Here is a 25,299-nt window from a genome sequence, read left to right as displayed (position 1 = left end):
GGGGGGGGGGGGGGGGGGGGGCAAAGGAGAGTGGGAGGAGGAGAGAGGGAAGTAAATTGGGAAGTAGGGAGGGTCTCTCCATCTCTCACTGCAGCACAGTGGCTTCTAACTATCGCCACCGTGTCTGATTGAGGCACGAAGGCTGAGAAAGCTCAGTGGATCAAAGACTTTTCAAACAGCTTTCTCCCTCTCTTTCTGTTCCTATTTTTTTTTAACTGTCACACTGTGGTTTTGTTGAGGTGCAGACTCATTGGCACCGCCGGAGAGTTTTGAAACAATCAAAGGAGAAATAAACCTTAATGACATACTGATAACAGAGTCCTTAATAAAAAACACAAATAGTGTATGATTTTCCTGTTATGACGTTGTTTGCTATTTTGTTAAGGTTTTACTGTTTTTTTTCCTTTCCAGTGTTGAAATGCAGTGCTCCTATGTCCTCAACTTGATGCTCCAGATCCAGATTTCACTGATTCATTGCAACACAATATGATAAAATACACTAGCATAATTCGGTAGCATAGGACAAAAACCATAAAACAGGAATCTGATTATTTCAGTTGCCAATAGCGGTTTACTGTGGCTCTAGGTTTCTTGTCATTGGTAACACGTTAAAGGGAAAATTACTGTAGAAATGCAGCTGTGATTATAGCATACAGCTTATACCGTATATTTTGTTTGTGTCTCTGCAGGGATATGAAGTGCGGAAGATAACAGCCATTGACCAGGATCTCGGCCGACCAAGAGGCATCGGCTACACCATCATCTCAGGTCTGAGTCACATAATCAATCTGACATCCCCAGCACAGAGAGGGGAATCGATCACTTCTTATCATAATCCCACAGCAATAATAGACAAGTCTCATCAAGCACAACAGTCAATAACAGCAGAGAGCAGTACCTCAGAATTGGAGAAAAGGCTTGTCCGTAAGCAGTTAATAATCACTGTTGGGTGCCGTTGTGCAGAAATCAGCCTTCATTTAGCGTTATCATTCACAAGTTGGCTTGTGCCATAAAAACAGGATTATGGTTAGTCAGAGTGACACATTTTACATCAGCAGAAGAAGGTGATCTCATGGATTTCTGTTGTTGCCTACTTGTGTTGTTTCGATTGTTTTATTAGATTTGTCACACACGCAGTCTGAGTAAAATGCCCTGAGATAAAGTGTCAATGCAAATGACCGCCATATTGGACCTCCTCCTAAAATCCATAACTTGTGTTGGTGTTACCTGATCATTTTAATTTAAAGAAGGAGAGAGGAAGCTACAGTTTGCACAGTGCTGATAAGGCTGTAGAAGTGATCCTGCTTTAATACTCCTGTACTGAGTTTTCTCACCTCTGCCAAGGATGGGATGTTTGTGCTTGCCAGTTACTTTGTCTGTCTGTCTGCCAGGAGGATATCTCAAAAATTCATGAACAGATTTCCATGAAACTTGGTGGACAGAGTTACCTTGGGGCAAGGAGCTCTGAGTTAGATTGGTGTTGATTCATATCTAGGATTGTCGCAACTAGACAGGTATCTTGTTATTTAGCCATATCTATGTAATTACATGAAAATACAGAACTGATTCCAAATGCCTTTGGTAAGTTTGCAGGATGAAGAAATCATTTTAATGAATTTAAATTATGTTTTGGGGAATAACAGCAGGTGTAAAAAGTGTTGGTGGAGGTATGTTTTATGCATAGTTGTTTGTCCCTGCTGGACCTTAATGTTTACACACAACCACACTGATTTACTCTAGACGTTTGAGTAATGTGACTTGATGAAGGTTTCGCGTGTTTGCTTAATGACACTTTAGTGATTCCTCATTAACTTCTCCCTCTGAGATGGTCCCAGGTCTGGGAATTTGAACTGAAATTCTTCAAGTACACTCCACTGCACTGACCATGGCCACTATTTTAGCACCTAATTTGCAGTCCTGTGGAACTTTTGTGGAGTTTGTGTTGATCTTACATGAATAGATGAATGCAGCTAAGTGAAGTGAGTAACACTATAATGGGGCGAAGCAACAATAATCAAAAAGAGACAAATTGCCAATGTAAAAGGACACACTGAGTTTACATGCACTCTGGGGTTGTGAGCTACTGCTCAAAAAATAAAAAAGGGAACCCTTATTAAATCATAGGTCAAATTTCAATGAACAAAATAGTTCAAAGTTCAAAGACTTTACAGTACATTGTATAATTTGTTGAGATCACAATGACAACAGCTGATGGAAACCAAAATCAATATCCAACTGAGGGCTGGATTGAAAACCAAAGTAAAGTGAAATCACAGGCTGATCCAACTTGCGTGACTTTCATCACGGCAACTCATAATGTACCTGTAGTGTGTATGGCCCCCACGTGCCTGTATGCACTCATGACAACGTCTGGGCATGCTCCTGATGAGACCGCAGACAGCGTCCTGGGGGTTCTCCTCCCAGTCCAGGATCAGGGCATTGGTGGGATCCCACCAGACGACCTCATGCCACCCTCATGGAGTCTGTTTCTGACAGTTTTCTCAGAAACTTGCACACCAGTAGCCCGCTCAAGGTCATTTTGTAGGGCTCTGGCATTGCTCCTTATGTTCCTGAGTTGCTGGGTTGATGCCCTTCTACGTCCCTGTCCAGCTCTCATTGTGTAAGGGCTGATCTCCTGGTATCTTATCCATGCTCTTGAGCCTGTGCTGGGAGACACTGAAAACCTTCTTTCACCAGCACATGTGTATGTGCCATCCTAGAGGAGCTGGACTACCTGTGCAACTTGAATGGGCTGCAGGGCTCGCCTCATGCTACCAGTAGTGACAATGACACCAGCAAAATGCAAATCTTAAGAAGAGAGAGCAATTGTCTTTGGCTACGTACTGCAAAACCATTCCTTTTTTGGGGATTGTCTTGCTCCAGTGCACCTGTTGTCACTTTCATTTGCACCAAAACACTGATTCCCAATCGCTTCGTAACTGAACAGATTGATATCCCTGAAGATTAGTTGACTTGATGTTATACAGTGATGATTAAGTGTTCCCTAATTTTTTAAATGTTTGATTAAGTCAATACTCAGATTAATGCAATTGTCATGTTTACACCATAACCAGGTTACTCACAATAAGTTTGTAATGGCAATTTGTATGACAATCAATCTTCTACATTACTCCTGCTGCAGCATCTATGTAGCACCATCTGATATCTTTTTGTGCTATAGTTGAGCACACAAAGGTCAGAAGGAAGTGTAGTAGCAACTTCTTTCGCCACTATCGCAGGATATAAAGTTTCTGACTTGTGCTTTCCAAAGAGGGCAAGACTGTACAATCCAGCGAGGCAAGGAGGCAGACGTAAGAAGAAAAATATCTGACGTTATTTGACACAAAAAAAAGGACTAAAGTTACAAAATAAACGTCTCCAGCAGAGTCCTAAATCCTATGTGTTCTGTCAAACGTACTTACACACAGGTAACTTCTAAATTTCCAATTGCTATGATGCGACGGTCAGAAAACTGTTGCTCCATGTCTTGCTTGGCTGCCCCTTTCTTTACCGCAGCACGTGCCAATAGGTGCTCTCACCTCATTTTTACTACACTTTGCTGCACTTTACGGCACTTGAATATCTCTGACTTAACAGGACAAACTAATGGAGCACAACTACACATGTTAATTTGCTAAATATACAGTAATGACATCTGTCTGAGACAAACATAAAATATTACCAAATGAAACATGTAAAGGAAAATTAATATAACTGATGAACATGAAATAATCCAAAAGATTGACCACGTTTTCTGTGGTGCTTATATTTTATCTTTATGACTACCACACATCCTTCTTGTTGTTAACCTGACTGTAAACTTCCATCAATAATTTGGAAATTATTTTATTTAATCTGGACATTTGCAGAGTTTAGTGTGTGCATTAAAGCCTCTGAACCTCTGAACGTGACCTTAGCATATTTATTATTATAGTATTATAGGTAAAAAAAAAAATCAAAAAAAAAGTATTCTGTAAGATGCAGCCCTCTTTTTAACTTACCACTCTTAGTAAACTCTATATTCCTATTAAGATAAAACACACAAACACTTTTGACTCCGTGGTCCATGCGCTGATGTAATACAGCTTTAATACCCCCGTAGGCTGTTTATTTTCACCACAATCAACGTTTTGATCCTGAAGGACGAACAATCCCTATAAGATCATTCAGGTCTGCAACATAGATCTGTTGGGAAAATAAACACCAGTTGGTAGGATTACAGTCGTGAGTGGACTGTATCCTTTAAACTCTGCATGCCCCCTACCGAGACAGAATGGTCAGAATGGAAAGACACCGGTGCCTCCTGAATTGCCAGCTGGCTGATAAGGGCTGGCCCTGCTTGATAAGCCTGGCACACCATGGGAATTTTGGGTGACGAAGATATTCATTGTTCTGCCATCTGCTGAGTCACTGCCTGACCTCACAGCTGAACGAAGAAACATGACCCCATGTGCAAGTGCACGCATGTGAGCACGTGCGCAGTCATGTAATATTTGTGTGTGTTTTTGTGCATGTGTGCACTGTCCACAACCCAGAACACTTCTGCACGGAACTCACCGCAAACACTCTGCTCCCATTCAGCGCACACACCTACTCAGTCTTACTTACCGTCTGCCGCCACATGTTGTATTGTTGTGTGTGTTGTGTTTGCTGCAAAGTTGAAGGGCTGAGTTAAGCTCTAGAGGAGAAGAGCATTAAAAAGACATTAATTAGGTGCGATGTATTCCCAGTCGTTGCAAAATCAAGAGTTATAGCACCGCACTAAGCCCTTATGGAGATCGAGCCTGTGGGCTTGATAAAATCATTATAAGTTTGATAGATAATGGAAGTTGAAGGGTGATGCAGTGCCAGGAGATAAAGGTGGGAGGGTAAGGTTGTCAGATGATACATTTTCTAAGCGCGTGCACGTGTGTGTGTGTGTTTTGTGTGCTTGTCCATGTGTACTAACCCATATGTCTCTGTCTATCCACACTCACGTGCCCTGCTGCAGTCAGATAAGTGTGAGGGCGTGCTTGTTTTTAGACTTAAGTGTGACTCTGCACAACGCCTCCCTTGCCTTCTCGCTCCTCACCCCGAGTGTCCTCAGAGAGTGCGGCTCACTCCTGCGGGACTCGTCTCATTAGTTCAGTAATTAAGATAAACGAGGTTTTAATTGCAGCTGTGATTTATGCTAATGATTGTGGGACTGGAGATGAGGATTTCCTCTCCCTCCTCCAATCAGAGGGCAGATCTGGGATTTGATGTGTACAAGAGATAGCATCACTGCAGCGCAGTTGCAATGTTGCAGTTGTTATTGTTTGTTATGATGGTGGAGAGGGTGGGGCAGTTCTGATCTGTAAATCCCTGGTCCACAGGGTATGATGTATCCGTTATTGGACCTCTCACCTGCTGGTCTCATCATATATCAAAAGATCTAACCATAGCCGACTACTGATCAGAGCTTTCTGGAGCCTTTTTGCTACTCAAAATTGTATTTTCTGACCTAAAATGCTCCAACAATAACAAATACTCCCACCGTTCACAATGAAAATAAGGATTTTATTACATGTCCATAGTGGTTCTTGCTTGACAAAAACGTGCACTGGAGTGGTGATATTAATGCAATGACCTAATTCATCATTGTAGATGCTGTTATAATTGCTTCTTATATTTTCTTTTTTTAAATGTGAAACAGTGACATCCAAATGTGCATTTAATACTTAATGATGTGGAACCCTGCATGTCTCAATTGTGATTTAACATAAAATAATCAAAGCCTGAAGACCAGCTTAAAAGCAACATTAACCATGCGATGTGTGTTTGTAAAACTATATAAACAACCAAGATACAAAAGTTGTAGGTGCTTCAGTTCTAATCCTCCAGTAATTATGTTGCCTTGTGCCTCGTGTATGCCTTAGATTGCTGCACTGAAATTAAATCATGGATCTGAGACATTTTTGTGATTAATGGATTTGTAATTTCTGCAAGCCTTTTTTATTTGAGAAAGCTGTGCCGAGTCACTGACAAATCATTATTGATCAGACAGAAGTTATGGAGGTGTTCTGGGAATAATCACTATTACCTAGCTCTCTCCTGGAACTGCGAATGGTCAGCCAAATATTTAATACGTGATAAAATCCAAATCAACTTCCCCTGATCTGAAACTCTCCCCTAAAATGACTCCACATTTTCTGTGTAACAAAAACGGGATCTTCCCATTGTCATTATTACATTGTCTAATTTGGCCAAGTCCTGTTTAAAAAAAAAAAAAGATGATTATAATAATAATTGGCACATTAGGAAAATACAGGGAGGATAGCAGAAGAATTCACCAGGTCCCTGTTTCAGAAAGCGGGTTTAGAGAAACTCTGAGTTTCTTAAGCCAGATATGAGAGAAACTCTCATCATCCTTCTGAGCCTGAGGGAGCTGTGTAGGGCTCACAGTTTCATTTCCTCATTCATACAGTCACTATCAAAGCACATAACGCAATTACTTTTAACAGAATTATTTACTTCTTCATGATCAATCTGTCATCACTGAGGGACAGAGACAGCGATCTCTGGACATCGTGGATTCAGCTCTAAATAAAATCGATCTTTATAACTCTGTGGACATTATGACAGCGGTCAGGTTGTCAATGAGTTCTCCTGCACTGAAACATTTACCGTAGGCATTTCATGTTGGAATATTTATTTGTTTATTAAATGCTATATATATATATATATATATAACCAAGCCATATATAGTATACAAATAAATGAAACATTTTAAATTTAGGGTGAGTTATCACCAACTATGTGTTATTTGTTTGATACATATTTTCATATTCTCAGTTTTCACCACCGGCATTTTGTCCCCATTAGGTTACAGCTGAATAAATATATTTAAAATTTGAATTTCCCATTTCATCCCAGAGTTTCCCATGTCAGGGTTAGTCAGCTCAGAGTTCTGTGTTACAGTCAAAGTTTGTAAAACCAACTTTCTGAAACAGGCCCCAGGTCTTCAGGTATCTATTTTGAGAAGCAACCATTTGTTCAAGGAATCAAATATTTGTTTTCTCAGTCTTGTTTCACCGCTTGCTATCATGCTGTCACTGTCAGGAATGACCTTTTCCCGTAACTGTTCTGTCTTACACCAGCTGGATTTCCATTTTGACCCCAGTTGTTACATGTTTTTGGGTTTATAAAAAATCTAACTCACTAAAGTTATTAGCTCAACTGAGGTTTAAAACACTGTAAGTAATAGGGTTGGGTATTGTTTCAAATTTTAGAATACCAGGACAAAACCAGTGCCCTTAAAGTAATACCGATATCAATAGAGTACTTCATTCAATACCTTGCATAAAATGCCACCTGTTATACCTATACTATATAGTAGCTGTTTGGTAGCCTGTTATTATTCTTATTGTTGTTATGGACAAGTAAGGTTATCTATTTCATGTTTTTCTTGTTTCAAATAACTGTTACATGAAAGTATGAAATTGTATCCGATCACTCCTCATCCTAATTAGTTCATCCTCACTGGTATTTTATATGGGGAAAGACTACAGCTTGGGAGTTTTCTTATATTTGAATGAGAGATGAGGAGTGAAATAGTTTAGTGACCAAATGACTTGTGGGAAACAAATTAAAGTTTTGTTTGTTTTTTTGATACATGTGTTGAAAGTAAACAACGGAAAATTATTTTGTTAACTCTCGATCAATAAACTGAATTGAAAGATCTCGGCGAGTGCTTTTTCCTTTCACAAGTATAAAATGAGAAAGGAGTCTGTTTAAGTTACTTAACTACAAAGAGAGGCTGCACGTCCAGCCGATCAAACCAACTACACCCGAAGCAGCTGCAGCCGGAGGCTCCGTTGAGTAAAATCAGCTGATCGCTGCTGCGGCACAAATGCCTTTAATTGATGTGATGGAACACCGCAATCGATCAGTGACAAGTGATGTGAATAGCAAATAAAAAATGCACAGAGAAGTTTTAAATGATACCAGAAGATGAAACCAAAGGAAAGCCAAGCTTGTGGTGATGAACTTGAAACAGTGACGAACATGCCTGAGACCGCAGCGGCTGTGAAAATCATACATGGACTCTGTGCGTGCAGTCCTTTTTTATACAGTTTATGGTGTAGGCACAAAAGGGAAAAAAGGCGTGCCCTTCTCTTTCTTTCGGCATGTTGCTTGCATGTTTGGTTGTAATTGGTTACAAAAAGTATCGATTAAAGTACTGGTTTGACTGGAGACTTTCGATTCTACTTGACACTGGGCTGTTTCATTCGATACCATAAAGGTATTGAGTAGCGACACCCACCCCTGGTAAGTAATCATGTCGATGTGCATACAGATATGTCAAACCAGTGAATGTATACAAGTGAAAGCTTAATTCATATAATCAGCAGTCTAATACTGGCTTTGTTTTACTTGATTTCACTTACATAAGTTAGTGCAGGTGTGTGCTGAAGCCCGAATAGTATATAGACCCTTAGTGGTTTTTCTGACAAAACCAATTTCAGCAATGAGCTTTTATTCACATGTGCTGTGTAGTACACCTTTGCTTTTGACCAACAGCGGTAGCAACAAACGACAGCCATTATCCACTCAAACCCACCCCCGAGAATGACCATGGCAGGAGCACAAACAGTCTCACTGACACCAACGACCTGAGGGACTGGCACAATAGGAACACTACACATGCTCATTTGAGGATGTCTGGATGCATGCATACATAGAGCTTGTCTATCTGTGATTCCTATTGCAGAGAGTTAAAGGCATAAAAGTCTTGTCCAAGAGTATTGCTACCAGTTTGTATAGGAGTTAAGCCCTCGTGTAAAGTTTGTGTAGCCTCTCCACTGTGCTGTAATGATAGTGTAAGAACAAGGAGAATAAAAGTCAGTCTGGCATCTCACAGAATGAAAGGACATCCCCCAAGCCTTTCATATCAGCCTGTTGTTTATCTGTATGTGCTTGTTTCTATCTCTTTTGTCACACGCAAGCACAACTAATCCCATCTTAAGCCCCTTCCCATCTCTACCCTTTTCTTTCCTTTTGGACGATTCTTCCTTTCTCATTGCCTCGTCTCCATGTTGGGAAACTGCAGCAAAGAAATTGTCACTGTGCCAGCCAACTCCTAGTTCAGCTTCTCTTGCCTGGCCTCATTGGATTTTAATTTATAGCAACCCATGCAGAATAATTGTCGTAATTGATAAAGATGATAACTCAATATTTCTATTTACAGAAAAAATCTACAATGTTTTGAAGTTTGTCAGAGGCTGCGGAGTGTTGTACACAGCCACAGGCATTCACTCACTTTCATGGCCTTTCTCTCGGGCAGCATGTGAACACTCTGTCTGCCCCTGCCACAGGAGTGAGACAGACAACCCCGTCCAGTGCAATGGGTCTCAAGAAGACAACTAGCCTTGTCTTCCAGCCTTCTTCAAGCATACAGGTCAGATGGGTATGGCCACGCCATTTCCCGCCTGGGCAGACTGATAAGTAGTAAAGGCGATTATTTCCCCTCGTCTGCCTTTCCACACATATCTTTATCCTTCAGTACTGCTACACCCTGATGCTCTGATTCCATGCTACCTAACTCGTATCAGCAGGGATGCTGTAATATGGACAAGGCTAATACCTGTTATTCTTTGGGGAGCTCTTATTGCGACTGCCGCGTCGCTGGGATTTCTCCAGGTTTTCAATTAGACGCTCTGGGGCTCTCCGCAACCCGTTACTCTGTAATCTCTTAGAGAAGGCAGATAGTCTGCGGGACACTGATCACAACACAATCCAAAGTCTAGTCAAGTCTAGTAGAGCTTAGCAGTTGTGTTCACAATGAAGTTCAGACCTCACTGGCCTATGATATCGGTTTCACACACTAGGTATTTGTAGTATTTGATTTCTTCTGTCTTCTCTTCATTCATTTAATTTAATCCCAACTAATAAAGGTTTCTTCAGTCAGCGTCCCGGTACATGCACTTAACAATTCATGTCAGATTAAATATAAATAAATAAAAAATGACACCAAATCAGACAGCATATATGTTAAAAAGAAAACGAGCAACAATGAAGACAATAAGAAAACATTATATTACATTAACAACGTTCAATAGGAATCCTCCGTTCTCTCCTTGATCTCATATGTTGGTTGTTGTCCTCTCAAAGCACATATTTTGTGCTTACTTCATTACAACATTACATTCTTAACATATATTTCAGCTTTATCTTCTGGTGTTACTGTGCTTTCTGACCAAAAGCGAAGTGAGGGTTCGGGGCAGTGAGTTTGCATACAAAGTCAATGCAAAGACGCATAGAGCTGCGATTTCCTGTCGGGTGGTGTGAAGCGACGCAAAGGCCTTCGCGTGAGTTCTAAGCGCCTTCTTGCGTTGTGTGTGAACACTTGCAGCGAATGTACTCACGCGAGGAAACCGTCGCGAGTATTAAATTCGCGTTTGGTCTGAAAGTACCATTAGTGGTTCTCCTTTATTTTCATTTCATTTACAGGGTACAGGGGATGCTGCTAGTTTGGATAAATGTTATCCTAAACTACCTCTGAACAAGCACATTTCCAGATGTCAAACCCAGTTTCCTTTGCTGCTGTCTTCAAGACAGCTGTTATTTTGTACAGAGTGTGCAGAAATATATTTTGTATCGTCTAGCAAACTGCAAGAAAATATCACATATCATCATCAAGTACTGTAGTCTACTCTGTGAGACACAGACAAAAAATTCTCACACTTACCTTACATACACACAGACACACAAAGTGAAGAGATTACACTACTGCCAGCACAATGTCTTAAAAAGAGAAAACGTGACATCTTGAGCTGATAGATTAAAGCCAGCAATCAATAGCTCTGAGTCTGATTATTTTCCATGAGACCTGAAGAATGTGGATCAATATTTTTGTCTGTGACCAGGTTGACAATCCGTTTAGCTTTTACAACAGAGGAAGCGGGTCCTCGGTAGTTCACCTGGTAGAGTGTGCATTTCCTCTCTCTTTCTTTCCCCTTTCCTGTCCTCCTTCAGCTCTCCCTTTCTAATAAAGGCAAAAAAACAAACAAACAAAAGAATAATCTTTAAGAACAGATAAAACAGAGGGAGCACTCAGGAATCTGTAGTACAGTTCATTCAATAATACAATATAATAAGTGGACCATTATTCAGGATATGAAGTGGCATCTTTGTAGCCAAAAGCCTAAACCCTTAAAATCATTTCACTGCGCATCATTACAGAGACCCAGATTTGGTCGCAGGTAGCGGTACCTCAGGCTTGGTCAAGTGTGGGAATGTTTCCCAGTCACAGACAACTCCTATTGGTTCATTAGTGCTTGGAGGGAGAGTAGGAGCCTCCCACACCTTTTCACACCAATTATGCCCAGTTTGTGTGAGGTGGAGTCACAGATGAAGAGCATTGCCCATCCTACAGGAATGTAAACAGAATGTAAGTGATTAAAACACATTTTTTAAACTGTATCCACATCCTCTCTGACATTTTCAGTCATGCTCCATAGTATCAAAGACTAGATTTATCTAACAATGGAAATGTGCCCCCCGATGGCCACAGTCACCATTGGAATAAAACATACTTGCTTTGCACAATGTCGCACTGTTCCACGCAGTGACACCCCATGCTGGTATTTGAAAAAGCAGCCATAATTTGTCTCTAGGTGGAGGTAGCCATGAAAGTGACCCTTCTCCATTCCGAGATCAAGAGTGTAGGTCGTTCTGATCAACGGGAACTTCTCTCGATGTAGCATGAGGAGTTGCTGGTCAAAGCTGAGGCACTGAGACATCCTCAACAGTAGCTCAACCGCACATGTCATACCGGTGGCAAAAGAAAGACATGTTTTAATCTGCCTTGTGTTGTCTTAGAATATTTGTCCTTGAACCTATTTTGAAGAAAAACTTTTGATGAAACTAGTTCATTGAGTATTCATGAAATGCGGCTTGTCTGCCAATGGCAAGACACCCACAGGGCCATTACCACTCCTCATCACACACACACACACACACACAGAAACACATACATATGCACTGGTAGCTGTCATGCACTGACTGGTGTGTGTCAATGCACAGAATGTGCACAGCCAAGCCGGTGTATGTCAGAAGCTGTTCATTTAGATTTAGAAGCGAGTGTGTAGTTTGAAGACAATAACTAAAACCTCATCATCAACATGATTTGCCTGTAGGCGTAATCCTTAAAAGTGACACTAATTTGTGTACATTTAGCAAAGTACACAAAATCTTAGCCCCAAGACTCGGAGCACTGGCTGCATGCCATATCACATTACTAGAATGTTCCAGCGCCCCCATGGTGTTGTCACAAACTAGAGAAAACAGTTGTCACTGGCTTAGTCATGGCGATTACACTTGGAGAACTCCTGCTTTGGCTGTCCTCAAAAGATCATTGCTCAGAGAAAGTCATTGTCATCCACTTGTCGCACATCCGATTGAACTCATCAGATCAAATGCCTTATTTCTACTGTTCTCTTGGACAATCCCCACATAATAACTACACATGTATGTTTTCCACTTTTGCAACTCAATACATTCTCACTCAGTCTGATTTCGAGCCTCTCTATTTTCCCCTCTCTGTCTCTGCACTCACTCATTTGTAATTGGAGGAGAGGATTTCAATGAGGAAACTGTTCTCAGTAAATGAGCCTTCACTTCATTGTTCATCATGACACAACAATTTAAATGTGTTAGTCAACAGATAATATAAAAATCACACCCGTGTTTTTCTTTGTGCTTTGGTAATGCTGAGATTATTCAAAGCGTCAAACTATTTGGATTACCTTTATCTTGTAATTGTAGGACTAGCTATTAAAGTTATTGCGTACGTACTAAATTTGCACCGCAAAGAAATAATGGTTGTTTTTGTGAGTCTGTGCATGTTTGTGGGCACTTATTTAGGTGTGCATGTGTGGGTGCATTTGAGTGCGTACTCTACACACTAGACAAAATCATGGCATGGTTTCTCATTTTCCAGTCCAGTACTGTCGGTAATGTGAGAGCATGGCTAATGCCTCAGAGTCTCACATCATAGAATTAAACTCTGCCAGTTAGCGCCACACGCGCTTTGACACACACACATCTTCATAAGAATTCCGAACTGAAATACCTACACATTAACACACACTTGAAACTCATAAACACAGCACCTAAATATGAATATCAGATTTTGAAAAGCAAAGTGTGCATTTATTTGTGCTGTATTTGAGCGTGTGCTTATCTGTGTGCAGTAATTTTCACCCCCTGGGGGTCTAATCACAGTGCCCTAGCAGATCACTGGAGAACACTTTCTATCAGCAATTAGAATATGATTATATTTTCCTCTCAGTGGGACCTGTGAGTCACTCTGTATAATTTCAGTCTGTTTCTCTGGTCAAGCTCGACACACAGCGGAGATGAGGTGGAAAGCTGTTCTGTGGAACCTGAAGCAGAGAGTCAAAGCCTCTTTACCAGATGCATACAGAGAGTAGAACCAACAGTCTGCTGTTACTGTGCACAGTGTACTTTACAGCGCTGTCTTTGCAGGTGTGTGTGTGTTTTTGTGTGTTTGTGTATAAACACCACTCGTTGCTTGGCCAGGTGAGTGCCCAGTCGTCCGGGTAAGGAGCGGCTGTTGGAGTAGATTGGCATGCTAGTCAGGCCACTGAAGCTGATAAACTAATTTGGAGGCACGATGCCCACACTGAGTGGGTCATGTAACCCCCCACCACCATCAACTGATGTTTTCAACATCAACCTCATGTCTGCTCCTCCCATCCTCGCAAAAAAAAAAAAAATGTTCCAATGAATGTTGTGTCAGCTTATATTCACTGATGTGTAACTGTGAGACTGTCCTCCCACAAAAAATGCAAACAGCGGTGTATTCAGCAAGTGGCCAAAAATGACATCTCCTGTATCCAGTAGGAAGTAACTCCTGTACATCGGCAACAGAGGAGAAAGTAGTGTGACATGGTGCGCCACAAAGTAAACAAAACATGAGACTAAAGAAGTAATTTTAACCCAAACCTTTCCTTTACCCTAACCAATTTCTTGTGCCTAAACCTTAACTCATAAAATGAACGTTCTGTCTTAGGTCCTACCATCGTTCTGTCTTAGGTTTAATGTATGGTTTTAATAGAAATTCTTGTGGAACGTTAACATATGTATAGTATGTTGTTAATGCAGGCGTCACACTGCATTCGTATTTACACTTTCCTCCAGTTCCACAATTAAATAGATCATAAGCTGGATATAATCAGCAGTGGTTTTTGTCCCTTCTACCTCCCTCCCTTTTCTCCACCTTTTGGCCTCAATCCAGGCTAATTACCCAAAGGGCTTTGCTGTCTCTGCTGGCCTGCCTCCTCTCTTCTATGCCCACTCTGTGTGCTTTGTTCTGCAGCTTCCCTCCTCTCCAATCCAGGCTAGGTACAGAGCAATAATAGAGCAGCGAGTGGGGAGTCGGGAACACGGGCATGGGTTAATCTGTTGACCCTAGCCGTTGTGCACTGTAGACTTACCATCTGACCATGTTTCTCTGGACTCTAGACCTCAGCTATTACTATAAACTATCTGAAAGAGAGTGACTCTTAATTCCACAAAGTGCAGCTCAAGGTTCATAGTGTGTCCTGCTTACAAAAAAGCAATGTGAAAATACAGGCCTGTTGGATTTGGTTTTTACACCTGGTCACATGCACTAATAACTGACTACATGCAGGAAAGTAAACTTCAACATTGTCCCATATTGTGAAAGGAAAGTGGATGTGTGCGTTTAAAACACTTTCTGCAAAGAAAAGAAAATCACTAATTCTGACTCCTATCTCAAAAGGTGCATGCACTTTATATTCACATTAGAAGTACAATTGTTGCTGTATATTGTACACAGAGAGAAGCAAAATGTTTTTTTGGTCAGTAACAAAAAGCTCATTGGTTAATGTTATGAGCCTGACAAGCCTGTAAATGAGATAAACAGAGTAGTTCTCAGAGAAATGTTAGCTTTGCACGGGAAGCTCGCCACTCATTTCAGTCCAGGAGGTTGTGTTTTATTTTTGTCGAGCATTTGCTCTGTTGTGTAGTATGCTAAATTAAAAAAAAACGTCAGTACATCACTAAACTGCACACATCAGATGGTCTGTAATTGATGAGAGTGAACCTATACCAAAGCGGTCATGGTCAAAACAGCATCCAAAGCCACAAAATGATAAAAAGAATAACTAAAAATAGCTTTGTGTCACATCTTGACTAACAAACGTGTACTGTTTTCCTAATGAATTTCAAAACTTTGGTTCTACTGCTTGTAGTGTGGGCAACAGCATACAATATCAATGTGCTCCACTGTGTCCATTTTGGCAATGATATTTTAGGCATTTTATGATAGTATATATATATGTGTGTGTGTGTGTGTGTGTGTGTATATATGTATATATATATATATATTATAATCTACATTAAAAATGTTAAATTAACACACTTTCCTTATGAACTAGCTGTGCACCGCATGACTGACAGGATGGCTGCGCACTTCTCCACCATCAGCCATTATTGTGCGCAAGTTTTGACCGAACATGTTGAGACCATGCCCCGCCAACATTAACTCAGTTGTATTGTACTGTATTAGACTCTGTATTGACTGCTGCTTATTTGTTTAGTATTGTTGGCTTTTTGATGCATCCTCCAATTAGTATAGCGCTACATATGATAATATGCTTGTTACTGTGTGTTGGCGGTCAGCAGTGCTTAAAATAACACTTTAATATTATAACTACCATGAAGGTCAGAATTGCCATCTCTCCTTGAGCAATATTTAATATATAAATAGTCTTTGATGGCATTTGGCAGGCTATTGAAACTTAAACTTTGTTGCAATATTGCAGACATCCGGGGCAAGTAGTGGACTGCTGGGTGTGTGTTTGTGCGTTTGTGTGTGTGTGAGACAGGAAAATGTTGAATCACGTAATAAGCAATGATCCGTTAGTTAGTATATTAGAGACCCCCACGAAGCTCAGATTATAACTCAAACCCTGCTCAGAATACTGTATAAGACCTTGTCTTTTCTCTACAGACAAAACATTGTCTTGTATGTATGAACATGTAAGGACAGCATATTGCAATAAACTCCATAGACAACTTGCTCTTTGTAAATTCATCTTCAAAGTGCCACCACAATATTACTGGAATCTTCTCTTCAGGCAATGCTCCAATGTATTTACATTTTTATTTATTTTAAAAACACAAAACACATCCCCGTCTCTGGTCTGATTCAGCCACATTCTCGGTTAAGACAAATTGCACAGTAAAAAGAAAAACACGTTACATAGCATTTTGAGAAGGCTTCTGTTTCATTTTCCCAGAGGTCATGTATACCCAAACAGTTCTGTCAGCCTACACTCTTGTATGGATCAGCTTACACTTGTACCTTGGTACCTTTATACAACATTTTTGACCATGACCATGTTTTTGACACAGCCCATGTCACAGCGTGTCGAGGAACATGATCTGTATTCCTTCTCTACACTTGAAAACTGATAACCTGGTATTTGTGCTGTACTGTATATATACACTGTATATATGGATGACATATCTGCTACTTTTGTATAGACCGGGAATGATTTCACAGAGCATGTTTACTCTGTTTTTCAACCAAAGATTATTCTGTTAAACAAACATACATGTGGCAGCACAGAGGAGTTGCTGCCAGCTGGTGAGAGTGGTCTGTATCAACAACGTATAAGTGAATTTGCTCCAGGTGGATTTGAATGAGTTCTCTCATACAGCTCTGTTTCTTCCAGTGTTCTTTCCGCTGAGCAGATCGCTCTGATAACATTCACATGTATCAACTGCCACTATCTATAGATGGCACCGGGGCATTGAATGCCACTGAAATTCAGGTGGGGGGGGAGGGGGGCAGCGGCAAGTAGGCCATTAACAACGGAGAGGTGAAGAAGATTCTGGGTATTTTCGTTTGTTGTCTCCATCTGCTGGGTGTAATTAGCACGCAACACCCACAACTACAAGATGCCAGAGCTAGAGTGAGAGTGTCAAAGAAGAGTGCAAGAGAGGTGAGAAAGTTAACAAGGACGGTAATTTTAAAAGGAAGAGAGGGAATAAGAAAATATGAGAATAGGACTCAAGTGGGTTTTACTAATTGAAGTGAATAGAGAACACCAGGCCCTATTGAACTTGTTAATGAGAACAGTGCAGTGTTCATAATTTGAAATGCCCCTCTTTGAAGGAGTGCATTGACTATAACAAAGTTAATGCAATTCATTAGCCCACGTAAAGAGATGTAGTTCAGGTCTTGAGAATTTGAGGTTGGATTGTTTTCTCAGCAGAAGCATAGCTTATTCAATTAAATAAGCATACTTTATGTTCAATATTGAAAGTAATAATAAATTAGAATCAAGTCATCTCATCCAGTTGATCCCATTTCAAATGGATATCTGTGCACATGCTCACATGCTAATTATACATCTAGGCACCTATCCTCTAGCTTTACCAAGCCAATGTTGTGGGCTTTACAGTGATTGCACAGATGTTGCAAAGCACATATGGACAACTCAGCATATTGTTGTGCAAATGTTTCATAATGTGACTGATGCTTGTCATTAAATGAGGTCAATAAGGTTACTTAAATCAGGTATTGTATTTTACAATTGAAAGAAAATCCTGAAAACAAGGAATTAAATTAAAGATTTGATTAATATCTAATGATATGATTAAACATCTTGTCAAAGGAGGTTTCCGTATTTTTAAAACCAATTTTTAAAAGATTGACATCTATCATGGTTTACATCCATATTTGATTGCTAGCAGTTTTCTTCTTCACTGTCTTTAGTGCCACATTGGTACACTTATTTGTGCTTTACAACTGTAAATCAGCAAAATAGTGTGAAACCATCTGCAGAAATGCGTATCTGTGTACACACACAGGATTCATTCGTAAAAACATTGCCCCATAGCACGACTAGTGGTCACCCACAGGTACCTTTTAAGTTACGAGCTGATGTGCATGTAGATCTTGGGATTTTTGTCATGCTCTCATCAGAACTACTGACAGCGTCATCATGACATGTTAAACTGTAATTGATATACGTTGCAACTTCAATTCAGTGAATGTGAAGTGACACTAACTCTGGTATACATCCAGTAAAGAAGTGAAGAGGAAGGGAAAGCTGATGAAAAAATAGAAGCAGTGGAAGGAGGGCAAACAGTGACAGATGAAGCAAAAGGATGCAGGATAGGCAGCATGTGAACATGTTGGAGGTGGTGGGTCAGCCTAAGGCAGGTACAGGAGACAAGACAGCACAGCAAAAGCCATATCCATATTGCATGAAATAGAGACGTGCTCATAGCTCATCCTCTGCCTTCCCTTCCAGAGGCCCCGCACTGCATCTCAGGGGTTATGTTGAATTATCCACAACGTCAGTTTCGTTTGTCCCTCTGACTTTCTTATCTCTGTCTCTCTCCCTCCATCCATCCATCCAGGGAACACCAACAGCGTTTTTGCCCTGGACTACATCAGTGGGTCCCTGACAGTGAATGGCCAGCTGGACAGAGAAAACCCACTCTACTCAGCAGGATTCACTCTCACCGTCAAGGTGAGCTGCTGAATGGGAGGTGGTTGTAGGGTGGAGGGACTGTCGCAGCCTAGAGAAGGGATCAAAAGTCTGTTTCGACATGGATCAAGGGAGAGCTTTTGTATGATAGTGTATTAAATCAATGCAGTGTCTGGGTCTGATATAGCCTCAAAAGACCTGTTAAAGGCAGTACTTCACCCTGGCTGCTGTTCTATACATTAAATAGAAACACACACTATAATAAAATTATAAAAATAAAGATTTCAAGGTCAATACTTCACTTAAAACTAACTAACTAAAACTAAACACAAGATCCTGCAGTACCATATGTGTTTATAGATGCAGTATCAATATGCCCCTTCACAAAAGTACCTTTATTGTCAATGTAATGTGATTCTATAATAATGTCCCCTTCAGAGGCTCTTGTTAAGTGAACTGCCAGTAGCCAGGGAGGACAGGAGGAGCGGAGGAGGACAAGATAAAGGAACAGGATTTAGAGTCCTCAATGCTAAGGGGCTCCTTTGTTCCTCCCTCTTTCTTTTTTCGTCTATTTGAAGCAGGTGCTGCCTCTGAATCCCTCGGTCTCTCCACTGAGCCTAAAATCTATCTCACTTGGCTTTTTAGAACGTCAGTCCTGCCCTCTCACTCCACCCACGGCCGTCCCACCTTGTCCACTCCACCACTTCTTCTCTTCCACTATTGTACACCAAGTGGTTCCCACAGGGTGTGCGAGGGTATGCGAAATGGATTTCCTAGTGCCAAATTAAAGGATTTGCCATTAAAGACCTGTTTTTTTCCATGTAACTGCAATGTTACATTTTGGATTTTGATGCCATGTGAAGTCAAATCGTTCGAACCTGTTCAGCACAATAAATGGCCTTTAAGAGCACCTAATGGCCTCACTAGCAATGTATTTGTATGAGAGACCATTGAGATACAACTGGCTCGAAGGTTTAACACAAAAAAAGATACAGGCTTACATATTTCAGCCTCAGTCTATCTCTTTAATTGAAATCAATAATTACATTGGATAAAAGTTGAATGTGAAAGTGCTGAAAATGAAAAAATGTTGCCCAAAAATATATTTATAAGATATGGATTTTTTCCCTCTATATTTTCTCTCCCTTTCTCTGCTTGTGCTTTCTTAGGTGGTGCTTCTATTGATTGCGGTGTGCCATAGTAATACAACTAATTTCTCAACTTCAGAAAGCTTAGATAGTGCTGAGCGTGTGGAGGTGGAGGTCAAATGATTCAGTGGCGTTGGGACGAGAGGGGCTAAACTACTTTGATTACCCAGAGACCAGCATGTTGTTCCTGCCTCTTCTCTTATTGCTTGTGACACTCCTCCATCAATAAAAGACCACAGACTGCCTATTCCCATCTTTCTCTCGTATTTTTTTTTTTATTTCAGTGGCCTCACATCTTCAATACTCAGGCAGCTAGAAACAGAAAGAGTGTGTAATTCTATCGTCTCAATGGGACTCCTTTCTCCAAAATCTCATTGTGTGGATGTGTTTGTGTGAATGTACATGTGCTGGCCCTCTCTTGGCCTCACTTTGAGCCTATTTCTATGATTGCTTTGAGTTCCATCGTCCACCTTTTTGATCCAATAAGTGAACAGCTGTAAATACCTGGCTGAGATTGCGTGCTGACTGCCATCATCCAAAATGACATTTTCAGTGCAATCAAATGCATCTCTCTCTCTCTCTCTCTCTCTCTCTCTCTCTCTCTCTCTCTCTCTCTCTCTCTCTCTCTCTCTCTCTCTCTCTCTGATTGACACTTCCCTCTGTTGCTCTCTATAAGGCCACAGAGTTGAAAGATGATCGCAGTCCATCAGAAGCAACAGTCAGGACCGCCTTTACTATCCTGCTAATTGACAAGAATGACAACGCCCCAATGTTCAACAGTTCTGAGTATCGGGTCCGCATCACCGAACTGGCCCAGGTGGGCTTTGCCCTTCCCCTCTTTATCCAGGTCGAAGACAAGGACGAGGTGAGTGGAAGACCCTGATGGCTGGCACAGTCACAACATTTTTGACATTAGGCTGATACTCTGATACAGATGAGGTTGCAGTGACACCATGCTGCCTCTGTATCTTACAATTGTTACTAATGTTGACCCAAACATATTTTAATGGTATCGGATAAAATAATGCACTTTTCTTTTGTACTTCCAACATCTCCAGAAAAGTGGTAGTCTTCTCTCTAGCTGATCGCTTGACGTCAATTGCAGGAGTCACATTGTTAATCTTTCATTTCTATTATATCAATAATTTAAAATTATAAAAGTAATAGTTTTGAACCAGGATCATCTGTTCATGGTCACGTATCTTGTGAAAAATATGTGTCTGATTAAGTAGGCTACAGATGTTATTTCAATTTGTCAAATCCATATTTAATTAACATAAGTACAAGTATCGGACTCAGGACAGGGCCAAGAAAACTGTTCGTACAAACTAAGTTATTATTACTATTAATGACCAACCTGGCACTTGTAAGGAGGTAAGTGGCTGTGACACAAGGCATCAATAAAGGATTCATTAGTAAAAGCAGTCTAATTTGCAAGACATTTTTCACGCTTGATTTGATTGGATAAGATCTTACTACAAAGGAAGGTAGGACATCTACATGTGAGTGAAGTGTATTTTGTGTTTTTATTTCTAGGTTTACATCTATCTTGTTTATACATGCAGCAGCCAGAAAGAACATCAGCCACTCAATGAAACTACTTGCATGGCAGCTGTGTACGTGTGTGTGTGTGTGTGTGTGTGTGTGGTCTGTCAGCAGCAGTGTACAACAGCACGCATTAGTGTGCTTTAGTGTGTCCGCCACTTCCCATTAGCTGTATATCTATCAACCTAGCGTGGTGACACACGCTCAGACACCAGCACACACACACAGAACACTTTTCCACTTTGCTCTGCTACTCTGTCTCTCTCTCCCGCTTTCACATCTGCACATGCTCGCTCACACCAGCCATTGGACTCGACTACAATTTAATTTGCTCTGGAAGAGATGGGATAGAGCATCAAATTATACCTAACGAGGAAAATCAATCACCTAGGGTGCAGATAAGCCGAAAGCTAGTCAGCTCTGATTGATTCAGGCACAGCAGCCGCCAGGGTGGAATTTGACAGATAACTGCAAGTCAAGTGGATAGAGAAAAAGGTGGAGAGTAAAGAGAGACAGACGTACAGGAGAGGAGAGGAGAGGAGGAACTCTTAGAAAAACAGTTGAACAGAAAGTAGCCTGCATTGGAGCAAAACCAGAAGTCTGAATAATTGGTGAAGCAGAAAGAAACAGAGCGAACAGCAGGCAGGACAGAAAGAAAGCGCTTGAAAGAGAGATAGCAGGAGTATTTAGCAGCAAGTCTGTTTATTCATTTCAAGGATGGTGTGTTGCAATGGCGAGGCAGAGAGGGGAGTACCGTGAGTGCATTGCTGTACGCAGGTGGGTTGACGGCCCAGACACCTGGCATGTGATAAGAGGTCCCTCTAAAGGTTACTACCCTACATTTTACCACTACCAAAAGTAGCACTCAATCTGGGAGAGGTACCCAGCCGCTTAGCATTCCAGTATCGCTAAGCTAAGATTGCTTACCGAAAATGGGGGAATAGCTATGTTAATTCCGAGATGGTTTGAACCAGATTCACCACAGATGCTCCATTAGCATCCCCAGCTCACTGCTTATTTGTTGTCATATAACAAACCAAATCTCAAAGCAGCAGGATTTTTCACAAAAATGGTAAATACAGTTGTGTTCTCAAGTTGTGTGCTGGAGACAAACAAATTGCTAGCACTCTACCGGTGACCCTGCCACCATAGCTACATCCATCCCAAGGAGTAAAAATCTATGAGATGTTTTTTTTTCTGGCACTTTTGTACTGCTGTTTTGATCGTTTAAACCTCCATGCCACTGTCGATACACACACTCATTCACACTCTGCTACACCTGTGCTGTAATCTCACTTTTTCCAACTGTGAGGGATTATAGGCTGACGTTTCATTTCTTAGACTATGACACAAGTGGTAGTTACCGCTCTCTCTGTCTGTCACTGCCTTCATATCCTCTTCTGCTCGGTTAGCATCTATAAAACTTTTGCTGCTGGGACTTGTCACTAAACTTTGTGGCAATCGCGTCTGGCAGGATGCTTTTATTGGGGGCTTCTAAAGGCAGAAGCAAATGGACGGGCAATTACATTTATGGGCAGTTTGAGGTGACATCCCTGCATATTGGATGGTCTTTTAAATAGGAGTCATCAGCCACAATGTTTCTCCCAGAGATGAAAACAAAAACAAGGGGCTATTTCAACCGCCAGCATAATGCCAATCGACCCCCACACCCGTCTTCCTCTGTCTGCCACAATAGCTACATGATTGGTCACCCTGCAGCTTTATATATCAAGGCAGGAGGGATCTAGAGATGGTTTCTCAGATCAAGGCAGCCACAGGCTTCTCAGGGCTGGGATGTCATTTTGACCCTGACTTGGTTGATATTTACCCACAATGCCTTTGCACTTCAGGATTTATCAGAGATAGATATGGTACACATTTTAGAGGTTATTCAGAATTTTTATATAACCACTAATCAAATTATGTTAACATCACCATACGGACCTACCCAGTAATACAGCACATATTATTTCTAAATCAGGCCCCATGCTCATATAATCTCACATTGTCTTGGCAACATACAGTATAGTGAGCTAGAAACCAAACCCAGACACGTGTATCTGTACTGAGGTAGATAGTCACGGTTGTCATGAGAGATCACATCTTCTCTGTTTCTCTCATAAAACACACACCATGATGATTAAAGCACATGGTTTCAACCTACTTCACTGTCTGGGTAATCATCCCAGTCGGACACACTATATACAGCTCTGTGGGCAATGCACGGGGATTAACTCCATGTTGCACTCAAATGGTCAATTTACATAATGTAAAATAGTACAGTGCGGGCTTTCTGTAGTGAAGATGAGCAGATGGTTATGAACTATGATTTTATTCTTATCTTTTTTGCAGTCTAACTTTCTCACACATTTTGATAGTTTTGCTTACTGGCTTACCTATTCCTGTGTAGCTCCAGATCTCCAGGTTAAATGTGGTCTTTGAAACAGTTTGAGGGTTAGCAATCCCCACTTCTTATTGCTGCGTAAAAAATCCTAAAGAGCAGACTCTTTAAAAAGTGTTAAACGCAGTTCATAATGTCCATAATAATGATAATAGAACTCAAAATCAGCTGGTGTGTGTGTCATAGGTGGCAGAGTGCACACTTAGATGTGGACCCAAACGCAGACAACAGACGAGGAAGCTGCAGTTCAAAAATATTTAACACAAAAACTAAACATAAGAGGCTTACTTGGAAGCACTAGGCAAAGTCCAACACTGAGGTAATCCAACAAGGCAAAAGAATCCAGAGCACGGGCAGAGTAATTCAAAGAACTGGGAAGAGAACAGGCAGGAACACTCAACATAGACAAAGAGGACGCAACACAGACGGAACTGAACTGAGGACTATTTAGTGAGCTCACTCACTTTATTAAAACAACACTTTCGGACACTACTCCAATCATTATTTCGGTGCCGTTAATTACGTCATTGCCGTCAATCAGTTGGTCAGTGCAAGACATTATGGTATATAGGGCTTAGTTAGTGACCATTGGTTGTACACTACTTTTCAAAATGCATTTTGTGATACATTGACTGGACTATATAGGGTATAATAATTATCACTATACATTCGGACAGCACTACAAAATGGTGAATCACAATATAGTCCTCTATATAGTGAGTAGTGGGTGATTTTGGACACAGCCACAGTGAAACAGGGCAGAGTGAAGCAGGAAGGCGAGACAGACCATAAAACCAAAACAGAACAGAATAAAGAATAAACCAAAATAACCAAATACACATTCCCTGGTTTGCTTTGTTGTCGGGTCAGGGTGCGTCTGGGAGTCAATTTTTTTTTTTCTCCCACCCTTATTGGCTACTGGGGCTCTTGCCTGCCTGTTGCTGAAGTCGAGTCGGTGTGGTGCGGTGCGGTTGTGGCGTTCCGCTTTCACTAAGAACTACATTCTATAACATACACAAATTCACCCACACATACACACAGTCTCACATAACACACACACAAACAAATTTAGGTTGTCCCTGGTAGAATTATTCCTGATGCTTTTCTTTCAGTTACTTATTTAAATTAATTGTTATTATTCCAGCTCTCATGGCTGTGCTGTGTTGTTTATTTATTTTGCTTGACTGTTTCTCGTTTTCATTTCTCTCTCAGTTGTCTTTCTATGTCAGCTGTTTATTGCTGCTGTTTAGCTGGTTGTCTCTTTGTTTTAGTTTTTTGTTTGTTTGTTTGTTGTTTGTTTTTCTCCACCCCAACCCCCTCCTGTTCTCTTGCAGGTTTTGTTGCTTTCTGCAATTAGTGTTTCCTTCTGCTATTTTCTGTTGTCCCCACCCCCCATCCCCATTCTCTTGCAGGTGTTGTCCTTTCTCTATCTGTTTGTGTGGTGTTTGTGTCCCCCATCCCCATGTCTGCTACCCTGCCCGGCCTGGTGACAAATAAATAATAAAACAGACAAAGGAGTATATTAATACTTTCTTGTTAAACTAAAATTTGTCTGGCACAATATGGTATCCAGATCCTCATATTTTATACCAGGCTGCTGGGCAGGACAGGTTAAAAATAACAAATAAAAACTCATACTTAAAAGGAGTGAATGGAGCTTTTGTGGCTTCCCTGCTGAAGCTGCTTGTGA

At 41.0% G+C, this 25,299-nt stretch overlaps 1 protein-coding gene across 1 annotated transcript in view; it reads left to right on the top strand.

The window, feature by feature from the left end:
• The window catches only part of cdh23 (cadherin-related 23), a 126,189-nt gene that overhangs the window by 29,686 nt on the left and 71,204 nt on the right, over positions 1-25,299 (top strand). Inside the window, exons 6-8 of the mRNA XM_046070202.1 lie at positions 690-768; positions 18,445-18,557; positions 20,340-20,528. Coding sequence (XP_045926158.1) covers positions 690-768; positions 18,445-18,557; positions 20,340-20,528 — 381 coding nt within the window. The remainder of the gene's footprint in view (positions 1-689; positions 769-18,444; positions 18,558-20,339; positions 20,529-25,299) is intronic.

This window comes from Micropterus dolomieu, linkage group LG15 (genome assembly GCF_021292245.1).
Source record: "Micropterus dolomieu isolate WLL.071019.BEF.003 ecotype Adirondacks linkage group LG15, ASM2129224v1, whole genome shotgun sequence".
NCBI lineage: Eukaryota > Metazoa > Chordata > Actinopteri > Centrarchiformes > Centrarchidae > Micropterus > Micropterus dolomieu.
The sequence above is the reverse complement of the archived record's forward strand: the minus strand, read 5'-3'. Positions and strand labels throughout refer to the sequence as shown.